Source organism: Phocoena phocoena, chromosome 10 (assembly GCF_963924675.1).
Source record: "Phocoena phocoena chromosome 10, mPhoPho1.1, whole genome shotgun sequence".
NCBI classification, from domain to species: Eukaryota; Metazoa; Chordata; class Mammalia; order Artiodactyla; family Phocoenidae; genus Phocoena; species Phocoena phocoena.
In genome coordinates, this window is record NC_089228.1 from 1,101,947 (window position 1) to 1,123,527 (window position 21,581).

A 21,581-nucleotide genomic window follows, 5' to 3' on the forward strand; every position below is an offset into this window, starting at 1 on the left:
TTGCTACCTGGAACACCCTTGCATCTCGGCTCCCTCGGGGGGGGGGGGTAACCCCCACTAGAACGTCACAGCTGGCCTCCTACCATCCCCCGCCTTTCGGCGCTTGAAGGACGCAGCCTGAGCTTTTGGAGGAGTTGACATCACACAGTAAGAAGACGTCAGAAAACAAGGCCCCCAGCCGGCCACAGCACCAGGTCGTACACCTCGGCTGGCCCCGCAGCACAGAGCGCGGGCTAGGCGGGGTCTCGGGCAGCGTGGGCGGGGCCGCACTCTCGGGCCCGCCCCCGAGCGCCGGCGTGACGAAAATGGACGCCAACGTCATGACGTCGTGCTCCCTCGGACGCTTCCCGGGCACGGGCGGTCACGTGGGCCGTTTTTCGCGCGAAAACTGGCTGTTGCTGGCGGAGCGGAGAGGAGCACTGAGCAGCGATGGCGGTGAGCGCGGCGGAGTCTGTGCGTCTGCCGTGCGGGGCGCGGGCGGTGGGGGGCCGGGCGCGGAGCCGATTCCCGTGCTCCGGTCGGGCGGGTCTGCGAGGCCGGCGGGTCCCACCCCGGCAGCCCGGGCCCCCGGCCCGATCCGCGCGCTCGGGCCCTCCTTATCGTGCTGCTTTCGTCCGCAGCCTCGTCAGCTGACTGCCCCTCCACCAACCTGGGTCCCCGACCCCTTAGGTTGCGGCCGCTCTCGTGTCCCGTCTCCCCTGGCAGCTCCTGGTGCACCGGGGGCCCAGAAGGGCGGGAACGCGTGCTGGGGGGAGGAGTAGGCGGTAAACAGGCAAACCAGCTAACCAGGTAGCCTCAGTGGGTTGTCCCGGAGAAAAGGGGGTCGGGTGAGTCACGGTGTGTGTGAGGCATGAGCCGGCCCGGGGCGTGGAGAAGCCTTGGGCTCAGGGAGCGTGCCAGGCAGAGGGAACAGCAGGTACAAAGTGTGCAGGCTGGGAGGGGTTTGCAGCGTGGGAGGACAGGGTCAGCCGTGGAGAGGGAGACCCTATGGGTGGGGGCGCCACCGTACAGGAAGCTGAGTGGGCCCTCACCCGCTCCAATCCATCTCCTCTTGCAGGAATCATCCGAGTCCTTCACGGTGGCGTCCAGCCCGGCCCCGAGGCGGAGAGGCAACGATCCTCTGACCTCCAGCCCTGGGCGGAGCTCCCGGCGCACGGATGCCCTGACTTCCAGCCCCGGCCGCGACCTTCCTCCCTTTGAGGATGAGTCGGAGGGACTGCTCGGCACAGAGGGACCCCTGGAGGAGGAGGAGGAGGATGGAGAGGAGCTTTTCGGAGATGGCATGGAGAGGTTCGGTGCTCAAGACCCTGCTCTCAGCAAGCTCTGCTGGGGGGCTGTTGTGTGTCCCGGGGAAGCAGATATATCGGAGCCTGCTTGCTTTGAGCACATCTTGGTCCAGGGTCTGGGGGGAGACAGGTTCATGGAGCCACAGCATATGTCCGTGTAACTTGCTTTGTCTACCTTAGAGTAGACCCAAAGGCCTTGGTAAGCCCCAGCTCCCTGAGATGTACACCCCAGGGGACGCAGGGCATCTCTAATCCGGGGCCACATCAGGGACCCCAACCGGGAAAGACAGGAAGCAGGTAGCCAAGAGTTTCTCTGCAACTTCAGAGAAACTGTGTGTGCGGGGGGGTGATTAATCAAGATTTAGATTTAATTCAGCCCACAGTTATTGTGCTTAATCTGTAGCAGACCTTGTGTTCACCGTTATTGATAAATGTACAAACGTAGTAAAGGTTACGGAGGCTTGTCGCTGAGATGGTGGAGTAAAGCTCTGTGAGTGAGCAAGGTTAGATTCCACTGGTGTCTCACCCTGTGTTAACAACCAGGATTTGGCCTATACATTAGCACTAGAATTATCTGAATGCCCGGGAACCTCGTGGAGATTCTGCTTTGGGGCTCTCTTTACTCTGACGTGGGGGCTTCAGACTTGGTGTGTATGAGAGTACTGTTCAGGCCGCCCCACAGTCCACAGGGAGAGCCCTTTGGGAGCATCCAGGGCACTCTGGACCGTTTGGATCTTCGCTTTAAGCTCCATCACTCCAGGTGATGAGCCTGGGTATGCAGCACAGGCCAGCCAGAGTCTGGATGGATGAGGAGTCTGGACAGATCAGCCCTGAGCAGCTTCCCTGCTGTGCCCTGTGAGGTTGTGCAGGCAGGACGCCCCTCCCCGGCCGGCCACCCTCCATCCACCCCCCTCTGCGTCTTCTGTCCTTCCCTCGCAAGGACGCCTGGGTAGAGGTATCTGAGGACTAGATGGGCCCAGTTAGGTTTTGGTTTTATGGCCTGTTTAAAAAAACCACCTGACTGAGCTCTAATTTTTGTAATATAAGATTTATCTCTTATAGGGATACAATTTAATGCGTTTTAGTAAATTTCCTGGGTTGTGCACTTATCACCACAATCCAGTTTTTTCCATCATCCCCATAAGATCCCTTGGGCCTGTTGATAGTTAATCCCCATTCCCTTCCCCACCCCTAGGTAACCAGTAATCTACTTTCTGTTTCTTTGGATTTGCTAGTGCTGGCTGTTTCGTGCAGGTGGAGTCTGTAATACACATGTCGTGTGCAGGCTTCTTTGGCTTACTGTGTTTTTCAGGGTCCATCCACGTTGGAGCCCACGTCAGCACGTCATTCCTTTTCGTGGCTGAGTCGTACTCCATTGTACGGACAGACTGCGTTTTGTTTACCCATTCATCAGTTGGTAGACATTTTGGGTGCTTTACACTTTTTAGCAATTAGAAATAGTGCTGCTAGGAGTTTCTTATGTGAATGTATTTTTAAGTTCTCTTGGAATGGAATCGTTGGGTCACGTGATAACTCTGTTAATTTTTTGAGGAACTGCCAGACTTCTCCAAAGCAGCTGCACCATTTTACATTCCCACAAGTGGCGTATGTCGTTCGAGTTCTCCACATTCTCACCAGCACCTGTTATCTTCTGGGTTTTGACAGCAGGCACCCTACTGGGGGTGAGGCGGTGTCTCACCGTGGTTTTGATTTGCATTTCTCTGACGACTAGTGATGTTGAGCAGTGCTTCGCGTGCTTGTCGGCCATTTGAGTATCTTTGGAAAATTTGTCTTCAGATCCTTTGCCCGTTTTTTATCAGTAGTTTGTGTCCTTGACTTTTTATCACTGAGTTGTAAGAGTTTTTAAAAACTTACTCTGCATCTCAGGCATTTAGCAGACAAGTGATTTGCAAATATCTTCTTCTCAGTCTACGGCTTGTCTTTTTAATTTTTTTTAAGTGGTGGGTTTTGATGTGTACTGTTTTAAAACTTTGCTGAAGTCTAATTTATCGAATTCTTTTTTTTTTTTTTTTTTTTTTTTTTTTTACGTGCTGGACCTCAGTTTATCGAATTCTTTTAAATTGATCAATTAGAATTTCACTGAGGGCATCTCACATGACTTGAAATTCTTTTTTTTTTTTTTTTTTTATTTTTACTTATTTATTTTTGGCTGTGTTGGGTCTTTGTTGCTGCGTGCAGGCTTTCTCTAGTTGCGGCGAGCAGGGGCTATTCTTCGTTGCGGTGCGCGGGCTTCTCATTGTGGTGGCTTCTCTTGTTGCGGAGCACGGGCTCTAGGTTGGTGGGCTCAGTAGTTGTGACACGTGGGCTCAGTAGTTGTGGCTCGCGGGCTCTAGGGTGCAGGCTCAGTAGTTGTGGTGCACGGGCTTAGTTGCTCCGTGGCATGTGGGATCTTCCCAGACCAGGGCTCGAACCCGTGTCCCCTGCATTGGCAGGCAGATTCTTAAGCACTGCGCCACCAGGGAAGCTCATGACTTGAAATTCTTAACGAGTTAGACAGGTACCTTTTCCTTGAGAACACTTAAGAATTTGGAAGCGATCAATCCAGAAGCATACCTGGTTCTGGGTTCTGTTTCTGGTGTCAGTAGTGTGGGATTATCTGAGAGTGTTCTTCGACAGAGTCTATGGCCAAAAAAAAAAGAAGTTCCCCAAATTACCACGTCCTCTGAGAAAGGGAGAATTCAAGAGGACTGTCGTGGGGCCAGTGTGGTATTGGAAGCAGCTAGCCACCTTGACACCCAGCTCTGTTGAGTGACCTTTGGCAGAAATCCCATCACCCCCTCCCCCTGTCCTCGGTTTCTTCATCTTTCTGATGGAGGGTGATGTGTGCTTCCCCAGATCGCGGGGAGGGGAGCTGTGTTTGCCCTGGTGGGGGTCCTTGTTGAGGCATCAGTCCTTCAGATGTCTGACAGGCGGTCACATGGAAGGTCTCGCTGTGGCTGGAAGGACTGAGCCACAGATGTGTTCGGGAGAGGCTGGTTGGGCTGATGTGTGTGGGCCTCCTGGGGTCCGGGGTTCGAGGCGGGGCTGCCAGAAACAAGAGTGCAGGAGGGTTCCGGCCCGTGGGGAGCTGCCGTGGCTCTCTGAAGGCCCTTTCAGCTGAAGGTTTTGTGGGTCCTCCGATTCCTCTTTCCTGCTGGTGCTCAGAGCGCCCCTTTTTTACCGTGGGAAAACGCACAGGACACGAGATTCCCGTCTCGGCCATCCCTGAGCGTAAGTTCAGTGGCATCACGGCGCTCACGTTGTCGCACGACCGTCACCACCCCCTCCAGGACTTCCTTCTTCCCCAAACCCAATCACGCAGGATTTCCGTCCTGTGACCGGCGCTCACGTTGTCGCACGACCGTCACCACCCCCTCCAGGACTTCCTTCTTCCCCAAACCCAATCACGCAGGATTTCCGTCCTGTGACCGGCACCCACGTTGTCGCACGACCGTCACCACCCCCTCCAGGACTTCCTTCCCCAAACCCAATCACGCAGGATTTCCGTCCTGTGACCGGCGCCCACGTTGTCGCACGACCGTCACCACCCCCTCCAGGACTTCCTTCCCCAAACCCAATCACGCAGGATTTCCGTCCTGTGACCGGCGCCCACGTTGTCGCACGACCGTCACCACCCCCTCCAGGACTTTCTTCCCCAAACCCAATCACGCAGGATTTCTGTCCTGTGACCGGCGCCCACGTTGTCGCACGACCGTCACCACCCCCTCCAGGACTTCCTTCCCCAAACCCAATCACGCAGGATTTCTGTCCTGTGACCGGCGCTCACGTTGTCGCACGACCGTCACCACCCCCTCCAGGACTTCCTTCCCCAAACCCAATCACGCAGGATTTCTGTCCTGTGACCGGCGCTCACGTTGTCGCACGACCGTCACCACCCCCTCCAGGACTTCCTTCTTCCCCAAACCCAATCACGCAGGATTTCTGTCCTGTGACTGGCGCTCACGTTGTCGCACGACCGTCACCACCCTCTCCAGGACTTCCTTCCCCAAACCCAATCACGCAGGATTTCTGTCCTGTGACCGGCACTCACGTTGTCGCACGACCGTCACCACCCCCTCCAGGACTTTCTTCCCCAAACCCAATCACGCAGGATTTCTGTCCTGTGACCGGCACTCACGTTGTCGCACGACCGTCACCACCCTCTCCAGGACTTTCTTCCCCAAACCCAATCACGCAGGATTTCTGTCCTGTGACCGGCGCTCACGTTGTCGCACGACCGTCACCACCCTCTCCAGGACTTTCTTCCCCAAACCCAATCACGCAGGATTTCCGTCCTGTGACTGGCGCCCACGTTGTCGCACGACCGTCACCACCCTCTCCAGGACTTTCTTCCCCAAACCCAATCACGCAGGATTTCCGTCCTGTGACTGGCGCTCACGTTGTCGCACGACCGTCACCACCCTCTCCAGGACTTTCTTCCCCAAACCCAATCACGCAGGATTTCTGTCCTGTGACCGGCACCCACGTTGTCGCACGACCGTCACCACCCCCTCCAGGACTTTCTTCCCCAAACCCAATCACGCAGGATTTCTGTCCTGTGACCGGCACTCACGTTGTCGCACGACCGTCACCACCCTCTCCAGGACTTTCTTCCCCAAACCCAATCACGCAGGATTTCTGTCCTGTGACCGGCACCCACGTTGTCGCACGACCGTCACCACCCCCTCCAGGACTTTCTTCCCCAAACCCAATCACGCAGGATTTCTGTCCTGTGACCGGCGCTCACGTTGTCGCACGACCGTCACCACCCCCTCCAGGACTTTCTTCCCCAAACCCAATCACGCAGGATTTCTGTCCTGTGACCGGCACTCACGTTGTCGCACGACCGTCACCACCCTCTCCAGGACTTTCTTCCCCAAACCCAATCACGCAGGATTTCTGTCCTGTGACCGGCGCTCACGTTGTCGCACGACCGTCACCACCCTCTCCAGGACTTTCTTCCCCAAACCCAATCACGCAGGATTTCTGTCCTGTGACTGGCTTGTCTCACTGAGCACAGTGTCCTCAGAGTTTGCCCGTGTCACAGCAGGCGTCAGGAGGTCCGTTCTTTTGAACACTGTGTCCTTTTCGGTGTGGGATCCGTGGGGGAGCCTTTCGGAGCCTCTCCAGGTGCCCTGGCCGGGGCTCCGGAGCCCTCGGGAGCCCGGTTCCTGGTGGGGTTTTGTTTTGGGGTCTGGGTGCTAACAGGCTGCATCTGGGGGCCTCGCAGGGACTACCGCCCCATCCCGGAGATAGATGTCTACGAGCCCGAGGGGCTGGCCCCGGACGACGAGGACGTGGACGAGCTGACTGCCAGCCAGCGGGAGGCGGCCGAGCGGGTCATGCGGCAGCGAGACCGGGAGGCCGGCCGGGGCCTGGGCCGCATGCGCCGCGGGCTCCTGTACGGTGCGTTCTCGGGGAGCCCGGGGGAGGCGGGAGGCGGTGCGGGGAGCCGGCCCTGAACGTGACCCCGGCCCCCAGACAGCGACGAGGAGGAGGAGGAGGAGCGCCGCAGCCGGAAGCGGCGGCAGGTGGAGCGGGCCACGGAGGACGGTGGCGAGGCCGACGAGATGATCGAGAGCATCGAGAACCTGGAGGACCTGAAGGGCCACTCGGTGCGCGAGTGGGTGAGCATGGCCGGCCCGCGGCTGGAGATCCACCACCGCTTCAAGAACTTCCTGCGCACCCACGTGGACGGCCGCGGCCACAACGTCTTCAAGGAGCGCATCAGCGACATGTGCAAAGGTGCGCCTGCCCCGTGCCCGCGGGAGGCCGCCCGCCCTGGCCTTGTGGCGGCGGGTTTGACAGACGGATGTGCGGGGCACGTGGGGCGCCGGGGCCGGGGCCTGAGCCCGGGGTGCCCGTCTTTCAGACAAAGTATCGTGGGTCCAGCGCTCTGTCCAGGGGCTACGTACGTCTGGACCACAGCTGTCGTTTCTTTGTTTTATTTAAAATTAATTAATTTTTTTTTTTTGGTTGTGCCGTGTCTTTGTTGTTGCGCGCGGGCTTTCTCTAGTCGTGGTGAGCAGGGGTTACTCTTCCTCGCAGTCTGAGGGCTTCTCATTGTGGTGGCTTCTCTTTTTGTGGAGCACGGGCTCTAGGTGCGCGGGCTTCAGTAGTTGTGGCGTGCGGGCTCCGTAGTTGTGGCTCATGGGCTTAGCTGCTCCGCGGCATGTGGGATCTTCCCGGACCAGGGCTCGAACCCGAGTCCCCTGCATTGGCGGGCGGATTCTTAACCGCTGCGCCACCAGGGAAGCCCCAGAAGTCGTTTCTGATGGACTTACAATTGGGCAGACTTTATGTGAAAATCTGGATTACTGCTTTGATCAGAGTGTAGCAGCACCTTTCTGAACAAAGCGGCATGTGAGGAGGCCTGTGGCTCCTGGTCCCCCGCCGGCCCCTCCCCTCCCTTTTGTCTCACTTCCGACACGTTTCTTCGCAGGTCTCCTCCTAGCCTTGTAGGCACTCTGAGTTTGCGGCAGGCACCCCACGTGTTACTCCACTGTATCCCCCACAGGCACTGAGGTCCCGTTTCATAGGTCCAGACCTTGAGACCTAGCATCGGTCACTTCTCTGGGTCCCGTCGCTAACGCTGAGTGGACTTGGGGGCGAGGCTGCGCCTCCAGCGCCGAGTCAAGCGCTCAGCGGGCTGGCCTCCCCTTCTCGCAGCGAGGTGGGCCTGCCCCAGCCTGCTCCGCGCTCATCCTCTCTTCCCGCCCCACCCACCTCAGAGAACCGCGAGAGCCTGGTGGTGAACTACGAGGACCTGGCCGCCAGGGAGCACGTCCTGGCCTACTTCCTGCCCGAGGCGCCGGCTGAGCTGCTGCAGATCTTCAGCGAGGCTGCCCTGGAGGTGGTGCTGGCCATGTACCCCAAGTATGACCGCATCGCCAGCCGCGTCCACGTGCGCATCTCCCACCTGCCCCTGGTGGAGGAGCTGCGCTCGCTCAGGTGAGCCGGCGGGGGCTCGGGCACCCGTGGCGGGTGGCGGGTGGCCGCGGCCAGAGAAAGCCCACCCCGTGGGTCCTGGCCTCACTGACGGGCGAGGGTCCGGCCCCCGCCCTGCGGTCTCTGACGGCGCCTCGCCTCCACAGGCAGCTGCACCTGAACCAGCTGATCCGCACCAGCGGGGTGGTGACCAGCTGCACGGGCGTCCTGCCTCAGCTCAGCATGGTCAAGTACAACTGCAACAAGTGTGGCTTCGTGCTGGGGCCTTTCTGCCAGTCCCAGAACCAGGAGGTGAAGCCGGGCTCGTGCCCCGAGTGCCAGTCAGCTGGCCCCTTCGAGGTCAACATGGAGGAGGTGAGCGCGAGGCTGGCACCGTAGCCGCGGGAGCCAAGCTGCAAGTGCGTGTTGGCCCCGCGCTGGGGCAGGCAGGCCCGTGTGGTCAGCCCACGTGGTGTTCTCAAGAATTCAAGCCAGTTTGTACAAACCAGACATTTAGAGCATCAACGTTTATGGCTTTTTTTTCTCGAGCGGGAAGATCTGGTGAAACTGGGCCCACGTCTCCCCTGGCTGCCCCTCAGCAGGGCACCTGCTTTCCGGTCCAGACTCCCTGGTACCTGCCTCTCTGGCCTTGCGCTGGGGACCCCTGATTTGTAACTGTCGGCGACACTGCTGTACCATTTTCAGGAGGCCCTGCTGGAAGGCTCTGGGCCTTAAGACTGCAGGCACGTAACACCCGCCTTTGAATGTGAGCCACTCCCAGTGTAAAGTGTGGCGGGGTCATCACGATCGCTGCGGTAGAGCCCAGACCCCCCTCTACTGCTTTACTGCCACGAGTGAAGGGCTGACGCCTCACTGCTCTATGATTCTGAGAAGCGCCCTAGCTGGAGCCGCCTTGCCAGGAAAAGCCTGGCAGCCCGCAGGCAAAGGCTGCCCCGTTTCAAAGTTCAAGTGCGCCTTGCCTCGGGGAGCGACAGCTGCAGGGCTGGGCTCCAGCTGAGCCCGTGCCTTTGCCCAGAGTCCCCCCTCCCCTTTACAGGTTCCCCCTTCACACACGTTTCTTGAGAAGCTACTTGAACGAGAGCAGAGTTGCAGGCTCTGCTTGCAGGGCACCTGGGACAGTAACTGGTGGTGGAATAGTAATTACGCCGGAGTCTGTGGAGCACTTGCTAGGTGCCCAGCGGTGGGGGGTGCGTTATGTGGTCTTCACACCTCGTGAGGCGGGTGCTGTTGTTGGCCCTATTTGACCTCTGAAGTAACCGGCTGAGGTCACCCGGCCAGGAAGTGGCCCAGAGGATTAGAACGGAAGCATTTTCATGCAGAGTGTGTGCTTAAAACCACCTTTTCCTGTGGCTCTTTTCTAGACAGTCGGTGAGATGATGGATGTTAGGTTGCATGCACAGTGCTGCCCTGTGACCTCGACAGTAAGCCCACGCTTGGTGTAACTTGTTTCGTGGGCGTTGGTTTCAGTGCTTTTCACGTGTGACGTGACTTCCTTCTCCCTGTGTGGCTGTGGCTGCAGCGTTCGACCCCTCTTCTGCGGGGCAGGCATGGAGAGGGGGAGGCCTCGCCAGGGCCACACAGCTTAGGCCACAGCGGAGCCTGGCTCCAGTGTCCACGCGCACTGCGCTCAGCTGTAGGGCCTGTCACAGGGCTCTGGCTTCTGGCAGGAGGGAGGCATCCCGGGGCGGGGGGGCGGGGTGGCAGGAGCGGGGACCGTGCACCGTGGCGCTGGTCACAGTGGCTCGCCCCCCTGCCATCGTTGGTTCTGCGTATCCTAGTCAGTGGTGGGAATAATAACGCTGCTCTCCTTGCCCCAGGGCACCGGTCCAGTTCAGGTGACAAAGAATCGGTGCTTGGACAACAGCCCAGGCTTCGCCGGCTAGGGACGGGTCCCTTTGACCATCTGTTTGTCCCACGCAGACCATCTACCAGAACTACCAGCGCATCCGAATTCAGGAGAGTCCTGGCAAAGTGGCGGCCGGCCGGCTGCCCCGCTCCAAGGATGCCATCCTCCTCGCGGACCTGGTGGACAGCTGCAAGCCGGGAGACGAGATAGTGAGTGGCCGGGGGGCCGAGGAAGTTGGTGTGAGCGCTGTGGCGGGGGACGGGTGGTGGTAGCCCGGGGGGTGGGTCAGGGTCAGCTCTCCCGTCTGTAGCCCTGAGCTGCTCCTGGCGGTGGGCGGCCAGCTGGGGGTGCCGGGCTCGGGAGCAGCGTGCTGTGGTTCTGCTGAGTTACTGCTCTCCTGTCGGTGACCCAGGGACCCGGAGGAGGGGTCGGGTGAAGCCAGTGAGGAGGCGGGCCCGGCCCGTGCTTCTGGCCCCGGGGTGGCCCTCCTGACCGCTCGCTACCCCCCAGGAGCTGACCGGCATCTACCACAACAACTACGATGGGGCTCTCAACACCGCCAACGGCTTTCCCGTCTTCGCCACTGTCATCCTAGCCAACCACGTGGCCAAGAAGGACAATAAGGTGGCCGTGGGAGAGCTGACTGACGAGGACGTGAAGAAGATCATCAGCCTCTCCAAGGACCAGCAGATTGGGGAGAAGGCAGGTGGAAGGCGGGCGGGCGGGCGGGGCGGCCGCAGAGTCAGGGTACCCGGGGCTCACCGTCTGGCCCACCCTGCAGCCTCCGTCTTGGTGTCCGGGTCTTGGAAGCTGGTCCCTTCGTTTGGTTCCCTGTGTCCGCTCAGTCCACTTGCCTTGGCAGGGGCTGTGCTCCAGGGGAAGAACATCCTGCAGCCCCCCTGAGCCTGTGTCCTGCCCGTGAGGACACGGGTGAGGTCAGGGCTCCTCAGGTTGTGCCGGGCTTGGACTGGAAGGGAAACCGGGGCGGCAGTAGGAAAAGCTTGTCTGGTGGGGTGTCCCGTGGCATCAGATCCCTGTCACCAGTCGTTTCTCCAGGAATAGCGCTACCCTAGCACGGGGGTTTGCTTTTCCCTTTAACTGTAGGCTTTTTGCTGAGGTTGGGGGGACGGGGGTTTTCGTTGCAGAATTTACAAATACAGGCGACCCCTGGACAGTGCAGGGGTGAGGGGCGCCCACCCCGACTCTGTTGAAAGTCCACGTGTAAGTGGACCCGCGCAGATCAAACCCGGGTTGTTCCAGTCTCAGCCGCAGGACGCTAAGTTCCTGTTGATGAAAGTTGTGCCACACGGCCCTCGGGCTCCTGGGTCGCCGGGTGGCCCCTCAGGCTCGTGGCCCTCCCCCAGCCCCCTTGGCATCCCTCTCCCCTCGCCTCCCCACTTCCTGTTCTCTTGTTGGTGCAGGACCGCCCAACTCTCTCCCTGGCTGCTCTACTGCCGCACAGCTCAGGTCCTTGCACCCCCGTCGGCCACCTTTATTAGTCTGCCAAGATTGGGGGCACACGGGGAAGGCGGGTGTCCCTAGCCCCAGGAGGACAGGCACTGCAGTTCCACCAATGTGCTGGGTCCTGAGGGACCCTCCAGGGCCGCGTTGTTCAGGCTTCTCGGTGGGAAGTGAGACCCGGTTGTCACCCTCATGGGGCTTGTCCTTTACTACAGCCCTGGCAACCCCCCTCCCCTGCCCCGCCCCCGCTGAGGGAAACCAGTGCTAGCGTGACGGGCATGTTTTCAGAATCTCGACGGAGCATTTGGGCCGGTTTCTGAGGGCGGGGGACTCTGAGTCCCAGGCATGTGTCAGCTTGTCTACACACACACCTGACGTGTGCAGGTGCGGGGGATCCGTGTGCTTCTAGAACACTTCCCTAGCGCCCGCCTGCCCTCTGCCTGCCGTGACTTCCCTCTGCGCCCTCTGCCACTTCAGAGACGAGTTGACGGGTGACAGGGAAGATCCAGAAATGGTCAGGCTCATTGGAACGGTTGGAGCCGGAGGTTTGCCGGCTGGTGGCTGGTGGGCCCCGTCCAGCCTGCCGACGGGTTTTTTCCAACTGGTACGTGGTTCTGTTTTTTTGTTTTTCCAAATGTTTGAATGAGTTATTATTCCTTAGGAATAGGGAGATTTCACATAAAAACGTGGGCGCCCAGGTTTCGATATTCCAAGTCGGGTGGTCTGTGTCTTTAGGAGCACGTGGTGTGCTGGGTGGCCGCCGCCCTCAGATGGGTTCCCTCCGGTCTGCCGGCTGCCCACTGCTGCGGGCTCTGCGTCAGTCCGGCTGCATCAGCCCGGCTTCCACCCAGCTTGCCGCCGTGGGCGTTGGATCCCGTGGGTGCTGGTGGGGTGAAGCATTCCAGAGATGTGTGTTGTGCCTGACACAGAGTTTGGAGAAGTGACAGGAGACGCACGCAGCCTGGAGCCAGACTTAGGGTTGAGGTTTGGCCTCGTGCTCCGTGTGATCAGATGCGCTGCCCCGGCTGTGAGCGGAGACGGGGGTCGCACCCACTCGCAGAGTTGTTCTAAGGGTTAAGCAGGTAAGCGAGCAGGCGTGGGGCGTCCGCAGCCGGCGGTCACGGTTACAGGTTGTTGCAGCTGGGGCGCTGGACGGGCCAGCGGGAGGACGAGCACGGCTTTGGGGCCTGCGCTCGACGATTCCTGTGCTCACTGTGGCCGTGCAGGTGGGTGCTGGGCTGTCTGAGGGCGGTGGGCGGCGCACCTAAGACTTAGGAGTGTTGGGAGCCTGGGGTCGGGTCCTGGGCGTCCTCAGCAGCAGGTGGCCTGTTTCCTCCCGTGTGATGTGGAGGTCGTGGTGGTAAATGGAATAACCCTTGGGAAGTGGGTGTCACGCCCTGGCAGGTCTGGGTTGGGGTTCACCCCTCTTACCAGGCGCTAAGTTGCCCTGTCACTTAAGGTAGCCGGGTCAGCACGGGTGCACCGAGCAGTGTGGCAGTGGTGTGGCCGCTCCCGTGCCCTTCAGGCCGGCAGGGACGGCACAGGGAGCCTGCGAGCACAGCAGGCAGGAAGCGGGCTGCTGCCCTTGGTCCCAGAGGGAGACATTACCTCATCCTGCGAGGTGCCTGGTGCCCAAACAGCACCGAGAAGCGGTCTGGGTGGAGACGCCCAGGCTGGGCAGTCCTGGCGTGAGGTCTCTCCCAACAGAGGTGGGGGCTCAGTAAGGGGATCGTTAACGTGTACGGAGCGCCGAGTATCCGCTGGTCACTGAGCGATTTGCAGAGGGTTGTCTGTGTCTTGTTATTGATGAGTAACCTGAGCCGTGGGGCGGTGGGGGCCTGGTTTACGTAAGACGCCCACGTCACACGGCTAACAAGTGGCAGAGCCAGGGTCCCGCCAGGCCGTCCGGCCTCCACCCCTGCTTCCAGGGGCCGCCCTCTGCCCACCCATGCGGTTCCCATGTGTGGGAGGTGCCTCTGAGTGTCGGGTTCCAGGGGACCCAGATCAAGGTTATCGTGAGTTCCAGGGGACCCTGGCCCACGTATTAAAAGTCACCACAGAAGTTGTGAGACGCGAGCGTGGCACGGTGTGGCAACGTTGTGTGTCCTTTGCCAACTTCTCCTATCCCCGAGGTCATGGCTGGTCTGGGCTCCTCTGTGCAGCCCCCTTCCCTGTTTTTGTGTTTTGTTTTGTTTTGTTTTTTTGCGGTACGTGGGCCTCTCACTGCCGTGGCCTCTCCCGCCGCGGAGCACAGGCTCCAGACGCGCAGGCCCAGCAGCCATGGCCCACGGGCCCAGCTGCCCCGCGGCACGCGGGATCCTCCCGGACCGGGGCACGAACCCGCGTCCCCCGCATCGGCAGGCGGACTCCCAACCACTGCGCCACCAGGGAAGCCCCCCCCCCCGTTATTCTGACACAAATTCAGACCCGCCCTTGCACCTGCGCCTACATCAATGTGTCTCTCAAGGCTCTTTTTTTACTAAACTGACCCTATTACCATTGTCACACTTGAAGATACCAGCAGTTCCTAGGGTTGATGTTCACTTGGGTCTACAGTTCCCTGGTGGTCTCTTTGTTTTTGAAAAGTTTCTTGTGGTCAGTGTCCAAGTAAGGTCTACACTGATTCGTTGACTGTCTCTCATCTTTTTTAAAATTTATTTATTTTTAAAATTTTTGGCTGCATTGGGTCTTCGTTGCTGCATGCGGGCTTTCTCTAGTTGCCGCGAGTGGGGGCTTCTCTTCGTTGTGGTGCGCGGGCTTCTCACTGCGGTGGCTTCTCTTGTTCTGGAGCACAGACTCTAGGCACACGGGCTCAGTAGTTGTGGCGCGAAGGCTCAGTAGTTGTGGCGCACGGGCTTAATTGCTCCGCAGCATGTGGGATCTTCCCAGACCAGGGATCGAACCCGTGTCCCCTGCATTAGCAGGTGGATTCTTAACCTCTGTGCCACCGGGGAATCCCTCTTCCTCTCTTTTACACACACGCGTGCGCGCACGCGCACACACACACACACCCACACACACACACACACACACACACCCACACCCACACCCAGAGCAATTGGCGAAATGTCTCGACGGCTTTCCAGGTGAATGTCTCACCTCCCGGTGGACCCACCTCCCGGCTGCCCCGTGTTCTGAGCTCGGTACCTGCAGTCCTGCGGGAGCCGGGCTTGTGTAGACGCCTCCTGTAGTGCTCACAGCCCCCGTGACCTGGGCAGTGTCATCTCCTTTCCATTCGAGGACACAGGCTCAGGCAGGCCACCGATCGTGGGTGGGGTCTTCTGCGTCAATGCTGTTGGAGCCCACCCCCCGCCCACGCGGGCCTGGGTCTCGCCTCCTGCTCCTGTTCTGCGTGCGACCTTGGGGCGGTCCTGCAAAAGGACGAAGTGAAGGGGGTCAGGCCGGGGTTCTGGTCAGCTTTCAGGTTCGGTGACTCGGGAAGAGCCAACCAAGTACAAGGCCCGGAGTTGGGGGTGGGTCTCAATGCGGGGTCGGGGGAGTTGCAGCTGTGCATGGGCGCTCCAGGCCGGAGCACATGTTGACCGTTCCCATCGCCCCGCCCCCCACCCCCAGATCTTTGCCAGCATTGCTCCTTCCATCTACGGGCACGAAGACATCAAGCGAGGCCTGGCACTGGCTCTGTTTGGAGGGGAGCCCAAAAACCCTGGTGAGCGGGGCAGGGGGGCTACCTTCTCTGCAGGGGGCTTGGTGGGAGCAGTTCCTGGTGTCCCGGGAGAAGGATACGTCCATGGGTGGCTCATCATCCCAGGGAGAGCGCAGCCCACAGCCACGCCGCTGTGCACGGATTTAACTGTAGAAGTAATACCTGAACGTGTGTTTGTGTTACATCCTTTTCTGGAGTCGTTACAGGTCTCAGAGGGGCCCCCGTTGACCTCCCTGTCTCATCATGGTCCCTCCCTGCAGGTCACCTGGGTGGTGTCCGGGGGACATGGGCAGAACTTTGTGTGGCTGTTCAGATAGATGATACGTGTGCTGATACGGAAAACATGGCACTTCGTGACTGTGGCATGTTTCTACTAGCCAGTGTAGTGCTCCCTGTCTGTGTGTGAGGGACTGTCCGTGACGTACCCAGCTGCCCCGTCAGCACGGCTTTGGCATCGTTTCCTGTGGGCACACAGAGAACGAGCTCACGCTCTGAAGTCACCGTGTGCCGGTCCACATCGTGCCGCATTCAGCTGCCCTGGCTGGAGAGCACGTGCACGGCCTCCAGTGTGTACATTACAAACAGCGTCTTCATAGGCACCTCCTTGTGCACCATGGTTCTGGGTTCTGTGCTCAGAGTGGGGTGGCTGGTCCTGGGCATTACATCCCTTTCTAGAAAGAACATTGCTTTGTTGTTTGCAGTAAGCAGGCTGGGAAGTCGGGGACGATCCAGCTCTGTCCTGAGCCCCCCCTGCCCCGTTCCTGCCCCCAGGCGGCAAGCACAAGGTGCGAGGTGATATCAACGTGCTCCTTTGTGGAGATCCCGGCACGGCCAAGTCTCAGTTCCTCAAGTACATTGAGAAAGTGTCCAGCAGAGCCATCTTCACCACCGGCCAGGGGGCCTCGGCCGTGGGCCTCACGGCGTACGTCCAGCGGCACCCCGTCAGCAGGGAGTGGGCCTTGGAGGCTGGGGCCCTGGTCCTGGCGGACCGAGGAGTGTGTCTCATCGATGAATTTGACAAGGTGGGTCCCCGGGCCCAGAGCTGACGTGTGGGCTGAGCCCGCGGTGGGGAGCGCGGGGGCCTTGTGTGAGACCGTGGTCGGGCAAGAATCCCGCGTTTGCCCGCCATGCAGATGAACGACCAGGACAGGACCAGCATCCACGAGGCCATGGAGCAGCAGAGCATCTCCATCTCCAAGGCCGGCATCGTCACCTCCCTGCAGGCCCGCTGCACCGTCATTGCTGCCGCCAACCCCATAGGTGTGTGGCTGCGACGGCCGGGGGGGGCAGACCCGGGGGCCCTGCTCCGGGACCCGCGCCGCTGAGTCTGAGGAAGGAACCGAGCAGCAGCAAGTGCCCCTCCCCTGCGTTTCCTGCTGGGGGTGGGGTGGGGGGACGGGAGACCCCCGGGCTTTCGCTGAGCCGTGTTCTCAGGAGACAGGAGGAGCACCTAGCACTTAATAGGGTGGGGCTGGCCCTTGGTCTCAGCCAGCAAGTGGTTAGAGAGCCCAGGCGCCCCTGCCATCTTGTCCCCGGGTTTTCCTCGCGGGAGGCGGCTGAGCGGCCTCAGGCCGATTGGGGCAGCGTGGGGAGAGCCTCACGCAGGCTTGTCCGGGGTGCCTGGAGCAGGCCCTGCATCCCTCCACCACTGATTCCCCTCTCGTCACTGAAGCCACACGGGTTGGAAAGAACCTTGTACAGTCAAGGAGAAGAGGGGCCCCGGGGAGCGGGAGCCCTGATGGGGACCTGCCTTTGTGATGCAGGTGGCCGCTATGACCCCTCGCTCACCTTTTCGGAAAACGTGGACCTCACGGAGCCCATCATTTCCCGCTTCGACGTCCTGTGTGTGGTGAGGGACACAGTGGACCCAGTCCAGGTATGCAGCCCACGCCCTGGGTGTGCGCAGTGAGTTTGGGGACCTGGCGTCGGCCCAGGGCTGTGGCTCGCCAGGCTCAGGGAAGGGCTGCCATGTGGACCGTGTGTTTTCCACTTGCTCTCAGTCCAGAGTTCCTTGATTTCTCTCCTTCACCAACCTCTCCCCGGCTACCCACCCACCCACCCAGCATTGCCCACGCTCTGCCACCAGCTCCCGAGTCTCCTCACTTCTCGCTGCTATGAACCTCGTCCCAGCTTCCCTCCTCTGGCCCGATGCACTGCAGCCTTGGTGCTGGGCCCCCGGCTTCTCCTGTCAGAGGCCAGCCGTCTTTGGGGGCACGGCGGACCTGCCTCTCCTTACAGACCTGCTCTCGGCCTCCCATCCCATCTCTCTGGCAGGGAGTCCACCATCCCCGAGAGGTCTCTCCCCCTGCCCCTTCCTCATCCACACCCCCTCACCTTCTCGGGCTTCACTCGTGCTCTGTTCTCTTCTCCCAGGTGTCGTGACTGGGGCTCTGGTGGCCTCAGCTGGAGGCTGTCCTCCGGCCTCCATCCCACCACGTGCTTCTCTTCTTCCTATAGTGTGAACTCTGTCTGTGTCCTCTGCCCTCACTGGGGGGGGTGCGCCCCGGGAGCTCCCGGCCCATAGCAGGTGGGGGGACACGTGTCGTTACAGAGCGTCTTCAGTGAGCTGACCTACTCCAAGCCAGGCGCCAGGCTCAGCCCGCTCTTGTCCTCTCCATCTTGTCTCAGGATGAGATGCTGGCCCGTTTCGTGGTCGGCAGCCACATCAGACATCACCCCAGCAACAAGGAGGATGGGGGCCTGGGGGGCGCCCCGGAGCCCCCCATGCCCAACACATATGGCGTGGAGCCCCTGCCGCAGGAGGTCCTGAAGAAGTACATCATCTACGCCAAGGAGAAGGTCCACCCGAAGCTCAACCAGATGGACCAGGACAAGGTGGCCAAGATGTACAGTGACCTGAGGAAGGAATCCATGGTGAGGGCCAGGTGGGGCAGGTGGGGTGGGGCAGAGGGGGACGCACGGCAGAGCCTTGTCTGTGTGCTCAGCGGGTCCAGGAGCACTGGAGCAGCAGGACGGCCTTAAAGACACGATACTTACTCACCTTAACTGTTTCGTTTAGATGGAACTTAAACGTACGTGCATTTGTCTGTCTCAGGGTACAGCTGAGGTCTTTGTTCTTGGGCCGTTGATTTAGTTCCAGTGACTTTGCAAACATCTCACCCGAATGAGCACACGCCTGAGCTAGTTTTCGTTCACTCGTGGTGGGGAGAGAATTTAAAGGCAGCTTGCAAGCAGGTGGACTGCAGAGTTCTTGCAGGTTGCTCCCTCTCACCTACCTAAGCATGACAGCCACCGCTCCCTCCCTTTCCCTCCCTCCTAACACCACCTTTTCACTTAGTCAGGTCTTTTCAGAGCATTAGCTTGGGCTTCACAGAAACACAGCTTTGTTTTCTCCCTGTGTTGCACTGCGTCAGGCGGGCCCTGGTACCTGACAGTAACAAATACAGCCGCCCACAGGCGTGTAGACTCCGGGCGCCCGGGAGCTGCCAGGAGCACATGTGCTGGGCTGGCGGTGGCAGCCGTGAGCCTTCGCGCTTTGGGAACCAGGGGAAGCTTGGGCGCGCCTGGCTCCGGTGGGCGCCACCCTGCAGGGGGGTCAGCTGGGCCTCCCGGCGGCACCAGCTCTGCCCCTCCGCCACGTGCTGGCTGTCCCGCGGGGAGACCTGACGCGGCCCTCCCTCCAGGCCACGGGCAGCATCCCCATCACGGTGCGTCACATCGAATCCATGATCCGCATGGCTGAGGCCCACGCGCGCATCCACCTGCGGGACTACGTGATGGAGGATGACGTCAACATGGCCATCCGCGTGATGCTCGAGAGCTTCGTGGACACGCAGAAGTTCAGCGTCATGCGCAGCATGCGGAAGGTGGGGGCGGGGCCTGGGCCATGGGGGGCGGGGCCTGGGCCATGGGGGGCGGGGCCTGGGCCGCGGGAGTCCGGCCTGCCCCTGCCGCCAGGAGCAGCTGGCTCCGGGTGGGGGGGGGGGGGCCTGGCAGGAGGGTCACCTCCGCTCTCGCCGTAGACTTTTGCCCGCTACCTGTCGTTCCGCCGGGACAACAACGAGCTGCTGCTCTTCATCCTGAAGCAGCTGGTGGCCGAGCAGGTGACGTATCAGCGCAACCGCTTCGGGGCCCAGCAGGACACGATCGAGGTGCCCGAGAAGGACCTGGTGGACAAGGTATGGGCATGGCCAGGGGCGGGGTCTGCCCGGGCCGGGGCAACCACGCGGCTTGTCCGAGTTCACGGCCGTTGTCCGGGCTGAAGTTTCAAGCCCCGTGTCCAGCTGCAGACCCTCCCTCGGCCTTAGAGCGGTTCGCTCTTCCCTGTGCCGGGGACAGAGGCGCCGCCTGCCTGCCTCCCCCGCTGGGCCTCGGGCTCGGGACCTGCCCGCGCGTCCGCACGGCTCACTGGTCGTCCCCTCTTCCAGGCTCGTCAGATCCACATCCACAGCCTGTCTGCCTTTTACGACAGCGAGCTCTTCAGGATGCACAGGTTCACCCACGACCTGAAGCGCAAGATGATCCTTCAGCAGTTCTGAGCGTCCGCGGCAGCCCCGTGGTCCTGGCGGGAGGGCAGACCTGGCGCTGACTTCACCCTGCTGCCGGGACCCAAAGCCAAACTGCGCGGGGCTCCGAGTCGTGGGGCCGGGCTCGCAGCGGTGCTGTGGGGCTCCATCCACCCCACGTCCGAGGTGTTTGATTTCCTTGACTCACTCCCTCTGCTCTCATCTCGGGGCACTTGACTTCCCAGAGCTGCGTTTTCAGCCCTCTGACAACCGCCCACCACTTGCAGGAGGTTCACCTGACCTTCTGGGGATTGAAGTCGATTGTGTTCGGGCCCCTGGGGGCTGTTCTAGGGTGCTGAGCACGGAAGGGTGTCACCAGAACTGCTGGCCTCTTGGCATGAGTTCCGTGTCCTGTTGCTTTTGCTGCCTGTGGTTGAAGAGCAAGTTCTCAGTATTTGCAGCGTTTTTCTGAATTGTGTCCTGCAGCCTTCTCTAGGCTCCCGTGAGTAGGGGCAGCGTGTGGGTCCTGCACAGATGGGACCCTAAGCTGTCGGCGCAGCCTCGCGTCCTCTGACGGCCCTGCAGCCTTGGCCTCACGCCAGTGGGAGGAGTGGGTTCGGGGTCAGATGGTGAGGGTCGTCGGAGCCGGGCCACCCCCTCACCATTGCTGTGTGATCTGTTCTCCTACCTGGCCCTTTCCTCATTCTCTCTCATTTGTACACTGAGTTCTTGTTCTGTCGTTGTAGTTTTTAATAAAGTGGAGTAAACCTGAACACTGGTCTGAATTCCGTTTTCATACTGTAACCCAGGCTCTCCTGGACTTGCCCTGAAGGCCCTTCCACCTTTCGCCTCTGGTTTCCTGCAGGCGAGGATCGGGCTAGGAGAGCGGCTTTGTTTGTGCGTCCGGTCCTGCTGGGGAATTCGGTTGCTGCCTCTGTGGTCTCCGTGAAATCAGGGGACCTCGGGACAGACCTGTACACCCAGAGGGGCTGGAGGTGACCAGGCTGTGGAGGGAGCAGCCCTGCTAGCCCTAGCACAGCCGTGCTCTGACAGCTCCCCCGGGGCGCTGCACGCCTCTGGGTCTTCCTGCTTCTTACCCGAGACGGAGCGGAAGTGTCTCCTCGCGTTGGATCGTCCCTCTTGTGCAGGTTTTGCCTTCTGGAACCTTTCAAGGTGAGGACTCGGGTGAAAGCCCTGCGGACGTCTGATGACACGGTATGTCTGATGCCTCACTCACCTCCTCCCCCAAATCCTGGAGAGCCTGCCGTGCGGCTGCCAGGCCTGAAGAGCACGTCAGACGTGGTCTCTGCCGGGACGGGGCAGATGGACTCCAGTCAGCAGGTAAGGAAGAGCCGGGCGGAAGGATCGGTGCTGTGGGCCTGCGTTAGGGGGGAGGTGACCCTCTAAAAGGGGCTCCTCACAAGCGGGAGTGGGTACGGCTGAAGCAGAGCAGGCAGGCTGGGCTTGCAGGCTGAAAGGAAAGCTTTTTCTGCGCCTATGCAACACCTCACGTGTGCATTTTCACGCCAACCCATTGTCCGGTTGTCTGCGGTCGCAGACTGGGCGTCAGCTCCAACGCCAACTACAGGAGTCCAAGCAGACCCCACAGGTTTGGCTCAGACGCCAGCCACAGCTCACCTGCGCCTCTGTCCAGCTGGGCTGCAAATAAGAGACTCCCACGCCCCGTCTCGGGTTTGGTAACTCGCTGTAACGGCTTCCTAGACCCAGGGCGAGTTTCTTTCCATTAACCGATTTATTACAAAGGCTATATTACAGGATGTGGATGAACAACCAGACGGAGAGTCCCGGGCACAGGAGCTTCGGTCCCCATGGAGAGCGGGGTGCATCGCCAGCCCAGTGTGGATGTGTCCTTGTCACCAGCCTGGAAGTCCTCTGAACCCCTTCAGTTC

General features: G+C 60.4%; 1 protein-coding gene across 1 annotated transcript; it reads left to right on the top strand.

The window, feature by feature from the left end:
* The first annotated feature begins 374 nt into the window (after window positions 1-374).
* MCM2 (minichromosome maintenance complex component 2) lies at window positions 375-19,704 on the top strand. The gene is made up of 16 exons (XM_065884812.1): window positions 375-435; window positions 1,058-1,290; window positions 6,517-6,692; window positions 6,768-7,031; window positions 8,018-8,237; window positions 8,381-8,588; window positions 10,155-10,289; window positions 10,591-10,782; window positions 15,115-15,208; window positions 15,977-16,227; window positions 16,339-16,465; window positions 16,969-17,081; window positions 17,834-18,079; window positions 18,850-19,032; window positions 19,189-19,344; window positions 19,594-19,704. The coding sequence occupies exons 1-16, from the start codon at window positions 430-432 to the stop codon at window positions 19,702-19,704; spliced, it is 2,715 nt and encodes a 904-aa protein (XP_065740884.1). The 5' UTR covers window positions 375-429.
* The last annotated feature ends 1,877 nt before the right edge of the window (window positions 19,705-21,581 follow it).

Excerpts from the sequence above, each read along its gene's own strand:
- MCM2 (XM_065884812.1), top strand. Across the intron at positions 7,032-8,017 it reads CATCAGCGACATGTGCAAAG|AGAACCGCGAGAGCCTGGTG; the intron begins GTGCGCCTGCCC and ends CACCCACCTCAG. Across the intron at positions 10,783-15,114 it reads ACCAGCAGATTGGGGAGAAG|ATCTTTGCCAGCATTGCTCC; the intron begins GCAGGTGGAAGG and ends CCCCACCCCCAG.